Source organism: Sinocyclocheilus anshuiensis, unplaced genomic scaffold (assembly GCF_001515605.1).
Source record: "Sinocyclocheilus anshuiensis isolate Anshui unplaced genomic scaffold, SAMN03320099.WGS_v1.1 scaffold1980, whole genome shotgun sequence".
Classification (NCBI taxonomy): Eukaryota; Metazoa; Chordata; class Actinopteri; order Cypriniformes; family Cyprinidae; genus Sinocyclocheilus; species Sinocyclocheilus anshuiensis.
Genome location: NW_015557235.1, coordinates 317179 through 323751, shown reverse-complemented (window position 1 = coordinate 323751; position 6573 = coordinate 317179). Strand labels below are relative to the sequence as shown.

The window sequence follows — 6573 nt, the reverse complement described above, 5'->3', positions numbered from 1 at the left end:
TTTATGCTCTTTGTGTGTGTGTGTGTGTGTGTGTGTGTGTGTGTGTGTGTGTGTGTGTGGGTAGGTGTTTATCTATGTTTCTATATCTCAACTGGTATAGCATGGCGCTAGCAACGCAAAGGTCATGGGTTTCATTCCCAGGGGACAAACATACAAATGAAATTGAAAATTGTGTGTTGCTTTGGATAAAAGTGTCTGCAAACTTACAGTATGTAGAACATGCAACATATAAAGTACTTTTCAAAAGTTTGTAATAATTATGCACACAGGACATAATTATTTTTTTTAAAAGCTGCAGTCCGTAACTTTTGGCGCTCTAGCGGTTAATAAACAGAACTGCGTGTATCTTGCGGAAGAACATTGTAGCCGGAGCTACTTCTCTCGGTTTATGTCTATGATGAATCACGCAGGTACTGGGCTACTCCGCAGCGGTTCCACCAGTACCAGTCTGAGCTAGTCTAAATAATCAAAAAAGTATTCAGCAGTAATATTATGACAATTATAATGATTTCTGAAGGACACTGAAGACTGGAGTAATGATACTGAAAATTTAGCTTTGCATCACAAGAGTAAATTACATTTTAAAATATATTAAAAATGGAAAACAGTTTTTTTATATTGCAATAATATTTCACAGTTTTACATTTTTTACTGTATTCCTGATCAAATAAATTCAGCCTTGGTAACATTTTTCGAAAACATTAAAAAATGTAATTATTCCAAACTTTTGACATTTAGCGTATGTGTAATATCCCCCTTTCCCACTATTTGTTTTGCAGATGTTTCAGGTAATCCAGTCTGAGAAGCCTCTGTACGTGCAGGCGGGGAACTGCGTGGAGACCAACAGCTGGATCGAGGTACTGAGTCAGGTCAGCCGCTGTAACCCGGGACGGCTCAGCACGTTTCACCCGTCTGCTTACGTGGGTGGATCCTGGTTATGCTGTAAGGAACTCAATGAGAACACCCCTGGCTGCAAACCCTGCACTGCGTAAGATATCTTATTAATACATTCACATTTGATCGCTTTATCAAATGTGTTCACGTTCTTGTTTTTGATGTCTGATTCTGTCTTATAGGACAGTGTTGGCTAATATTCAACTGGACATCGACTGTGACAGAGAAACAGAACGAATCTTCTCCTTCTTCTCCTCCAACCGCTCCAGACTACAGAAGATGGAGGGTGTGTATAGCCTAAAAACAGACTCAAATCAAAACTGGCCCCATTTACTTTCTTAATACACATTTTGTCTGTTTGTGCATGATTCATCAGTGTATGTTTTCATAATATTTTATCAAAATGTACTTTCTCCACTACTGAAAAAATAGTTTCTTGTCTATTGATGTAACAATGACTTATGAAATAGCAGCTAATGTCAAATCATTTCAGTTGATCCAGGATATTTCCTGCTCAATTTTCAGTTTCACTCAGAAACAGTGAAATGTTTGAACTCACTTTTGTATTATTGAACACAGTCATTTTTATTACTACCAGTTTCTAATTTTTTTACATAGCAATAAAGTTGGTTTCATTTGTCTGTGTCTACAGATGCCTGTGCCGGTATGTCAGTGTATCTTGGGCAGCAGGAGGAGTGTTCAGCCTTCACCATACAGGACCCTAAAGAGACCTTCCGTACTATTAAAGAGCTCGGAGAAGTACTGGACGATCTGCAGGCTCAACACGACTCAAAGGGAGCACTAACTGATGAACCAGGCACTATGTAAGACACCCAAAATCTGTTAAAATTGGCATGAATTAAGACATCACATTTGCAAAGTGCAAAATGTGAATTGTAATATAGATTTTTTTTTTAAATCATTAATTTTATATATTATTTTTAATTATTTTATTAAAAGAATAGTTCACCCAAAACAAACATTTGCTGAAAATGTACTCACCCTCAGGCCATGTACAGTAGATGAGTAGATGTTTCTTCATTGGAACAGATTTTGAGAACATTTGCATTATATCACTTGCTCACCATTGGATCCTTTGCAGTGAATGGGTGCCGTCAGAACGAGAGTCCAAACACCTGATAAAAACAACACAATGATCCACCAGTAATCCACATGACTCCAGTCCATCAATTAATGTCTTGTGAAGGGAAAAGCTGCATGTTTGTAATAAATAAATCCATCACCATTGCTTCTGGCTAAGAGTCCTCTATCCATAGTATTGCTTTCTCCAGTGAAAAAGTCTTCTTGTCTAAATCAGGAGAGAATATGTTCAGATAAAGCACCATTTACAAGTAAAAACAGTCAAAACATTTTTGGTCCCACTTTATATTAGGTGGCATTAATATGTACTTACATTTAAATTAGTCATCTGATACAATGCACTTATTGTGTACATACATACATGTTTTTACATTGTACTTATATTTAAAAATACCTTCATGTAATTACATAATTACATTTATAATTACACTGTTGACTTACATCTTAACCCACCCTTAAACCTACCCATACCACCAAACCTGTCGCTAACCTTACCCGTATCCCACCTCAATAGCAGCAGTATTGCAATATGAAAACAACATTGTACTTCTTTTTTTAATGTAGTAGTTGTGGCCACCTAATATAAAGTGATGTGTGAGCACAACAGGGGATAGACTTTTTCACTAGAGGAAGCAATATTATGGATTATGGACTCTATACTATTTTGGCCAGATGCGATGGTTTAAAATTAAAACGCAAACGCTCTTAAAGTGGTACTTAAGTTGCTGTCTGTTCATGAAGTGCTGAAATGTCATTGACATTTCCTAAATTTACATATTATTGCTCTTTTGTTGACTTTGATTGCTTCTGGTGTCCTCATTTGTAAGTCGCTTTGGATAAAATATTTACTTATATTTAGCTACGCTTCAGGGACATTCACCAATCAAGCGGTGCTCTTTGATCCTCAAAGTAATATCGATGACAGCAATGCTGCTCAATACTGCAGTGCTGGCAAGAACAGCTCTGGATATCAAGAAGAAAAGGTTGCAAAATAAAAGTAAATTATTAAGGTTGTTCTCTTTTATTTGGCCATATTATGTGGGTTGGCCACCGGGCCTCAGTGGCTTTCTTCTAGGACAGATAAAAGGGAGCCTGGATGAATTTAAAATGCGCACAAAAGGAACAACGGTATCACTTTGCCAACATTTTTTTTTATTATTATTCTCATAAATCAGTCAGTTAACCAAGTTGGAGTCTATTTCAACATTTTATTACTGTTTTGACATAAGGTTTGAGGTACAGATGTTTTTTGTGGAATAGGTGGAAATTTTATTCTCAAAATATTATGACTTTAATCTTGAAATATTAGATTTATATATTTTGATGTGCCACTAAAATGCTGTTGCAAGAAACAAACTCATCTACATCTTGGCTGGCAAATACATTTAAAAGTACATTTTCAGCAAACATTTTTCGTTAAAAAGTACTAAATCAAAATCCCCCCCCCCAAAAAGCTATTAGACAAAATTTTGTCTTGTGTGTGTGGGTATATGTGCAGCAAAATTGTTTGACATTCTTTTTACTTTAATTTATAGGGAGAATCCTATAGTTGGAAAGACAGCGTAACATTGTGACTGCAGGACCAGGTGGTACTGACACAGCCACACAAGCAGAGGGCGCTGTGTTTGTCGACATAGAGGAGCACAACAGCGCTCTGATTATGCTCAGAGAAGTGCTGCCGTTCCACATGTGACCGAGCCTGTCTGGAGTTACAGTGTACTTAGAAGAATTTGGCCAGTCAGGAGTCCAGTGGTGTATCCGTGAGTTGCTATCATTGGAAAAATCTAGCTCTTTTCTCTGTGTGCTCTGTCTTCTATCAGTTTTTAAGATCGTTTCGAAACCTCAATCGCCAGTCCGCACAGTAAGAAAAGATTGCAATCACCTCTTATCCCATTCCTAAACAGGCTGTGAAAGTCCAGACACCAGAGTTTGTCTGAGAAATTATAGCTGCTAAAATAGTCTTTGAAAGAACTCAACCTTCACATATTTCTTTATTAACCGTCAGTTTTTCAGACTACTGGTCGTCTGATGTTTTGACAAGTAAAATAACCATGTCTTAAAGGGAATCTTCGTTGTTCTTTATAGTTATAGTATCATCCCTCTCACCCATCCCTTTGAGTGTGTGCATGGTTTTCTATCTGTAGTGGATAGAATTAATCTGCCTTATACTTACAATCCCACACTTGTGTATGAATTAGGGACTAATGCAGAAGCACTTTAGATATTTGGAATATTCCAGATGAAATTGTTTTAGATACGTCGTATCAACCTTTTTTCCCGATATTGATCAGTTACATGATCAACTCTTGTGTAATGTTCTGTAGATAACGTTCATATCCTGTAGATTTTTACTAGCTATTTTTCTTACGCCAAAGATGTTGTTTTGTAGGTTTTCATGACTTGAAAATGGTATACATGTAGTTTTTTTTTTAAATACAGAACTTTTAAAAAAGGAAAATGGCTATCTATATTTCATGGACGTACATTTTGGGAGCGTCAAACATTTTGATAAACACGAAGAAGATTTCATTCAATCAATCTTTGTCATTTTTTCCCCATACAAACAATGACAAATGTTTGGATATTTTATAGTATGCTATGTTCCAAAAACCTAGTGAGCTGCCTACAAAAGATGGCATTTTAAGGCACCAAAATTGTGCTCACAAAACAAAGGCTGTTCAGCAAAATCAAATTATGGAAGGTCTGCCTCCTTTGCAGAGATTGCATTCCCATAATGCACTGCAACAAACTCAGTGGGTAAAAAAACAATCCTATAGGCATTTGAGAAAATGCTTTAGTTTTATGCTATACTAAAAAGCACGGATAAAATAGAAACACATTTCTCAATAGTGGTATATGCCATTTTGCTTGAGTATTGAGCTGTTAGCTTAGCAACATGCTAATAGCAAAGTCTAATTGGAATCAGTTGGAATCGGATTTAATGCTATTTGTGTGACTTGCAACAGACCGTTTGGCAGCTCACTAGTGTTTTGAATGGAGCAAAAAACGTAGATTGTTTAGTAAGAATTCTGTTTGGCAAGTAACAATCACCTGCATCATGTTTGTTGTGTCGCAGTTGTGTTGTAGTTATGTGGTGGAATTATCATGTCATTTCCTGATAGCCACCTGCTGTTTATTACAGGTCTACCGTTCATGGTTTTGTTTTAAATGTCCCCATTCTCAACTCTACAGAAGGGTTTTCTGTGTCTTTGCTGTAACATTGGAGACTGTTATGTTCTGCTTGGCATACTTGTGTTTTGCATATATTGTTAGTAGTCTAATCCGTGATTCTCAACTGGAAGGTTAAAAATGTTCCACAAGTCAAAAATATTCTGCAAGGGCCATGGACTTAAATGAATATACAATGTGAAATGCAAGCAATAAAATGCACTAACCATATAATAGTGAGTAGTTGAGATTAGGGTTGCAAAAAGAAGGAAAATTTATAGTAAATTTCAGAAACTTTCCAGGATTTTTTGAAATATTCCAGGGATGTTTGGAATTTTACCGGAAATGTTCCACCTCTAGTTGAGATAGCAAAATAAAAAAAGGCTTAACTTTCAAACTTAAAAATAACACCCTATGTAATGATGTTACAAATACATAGGAATGAGAATTTAAACAATTTAGATCTATTGGTCTGTAATTATGAAGAACATTTTACTTTCAAACCTTGGAGTATTTCACAATAGCATCACTTTTATGTCATTGTGTGCCCAGTGCACACTGTATGACTTTGTCCACAAATTCCCTTCTGAAACCAATTTCTGGGATTGAAAAGGATGATTACTGTCGTAGGGCAAAATCACGAGCCTCTGATTGCCTTTAATGGCTCGCGTGCACTGAAGAACCAGTAGAGTGCTGTATTGATGTAGGCCTGGGTCCCTCAACAAAGTCCACATGGCATTTTTCTCTTGGCTTTTGAATTATTGCAGAAAATAAGCTCTTTGACCAACAAAAGTTTACGATGCTTGCACGTTTTGTTCATCGGGATTTTCTACATGTTGAAGCCTAAATACAATCACATGAGGTAAAAAGCCAAATGTAGTCTATAAACGCACTACACCAGTCAGTCGCATGACTACAGCGTCACCACCACTGAGCTTCTGACAACTCTTTAATTTTCCCTAAAAGTTTGAGTTAGTTTGCAAGAGCATGATTGTAAACACGAGGCTGTGAAAGCGGATATAGATGAGTTTCCCTGTTTGACGTGATGATGTTTAATGTCCCCGACAACTTCTATAGTCCCATTTAGCCACTTGTTACCAACTGCCTTTTTCTTTTTGAGATCTTACTTCAGGCATTTAACCAAAAACCAATTGAAAACAACCCACTGACTTCAGGATGATGGAACGGGAAGTGCTAAAATTCTAACTCATTGGCCTACAAAAATACATCATCACTGCAATCTATAGGAGTGATGAATTTTGAAGAAATGGTTTTCTATTAGCATGCAAACCAGCGTGAGAGATTTTCACAGAGCACCGCTCGTATAGTTTTCCGTTACATTACAGTTCTCTTAAAAGGTTGTCTTGTCCAGAAATGGCTTTCCTCCGTTCCAGATATGGATCTATGGCT

The 6573-nt window shown here is 36.8% G+C and overlaps 1 protein-coding gene across 1 annotated transcript; it reads left to right on the top strand.

The window, feature by feature from the left end:
* The first annotated feature begins 779 nt into the window (after positions 1–779).
* Positions 780–5837, top strand: LOC107679004 (ras GTPase-activating protein 2-like). Its single transcript, XM_016474406.1, has 4 exons — positions 780–988; positions 1077–1180; positions 1547–1718; positions 3531–5837. Exons 1-4 carry the CDS (start codon positions 780–782, stop codon positions 3559–3561), a joined length of 516 nt encoding a protein of 171 aa, XP_016329892.1. The 3' UTR covers positions 3562–5837.
* The last annotated feature ends 736 nt before the right edge of the window (positions 5838–6573 follow it).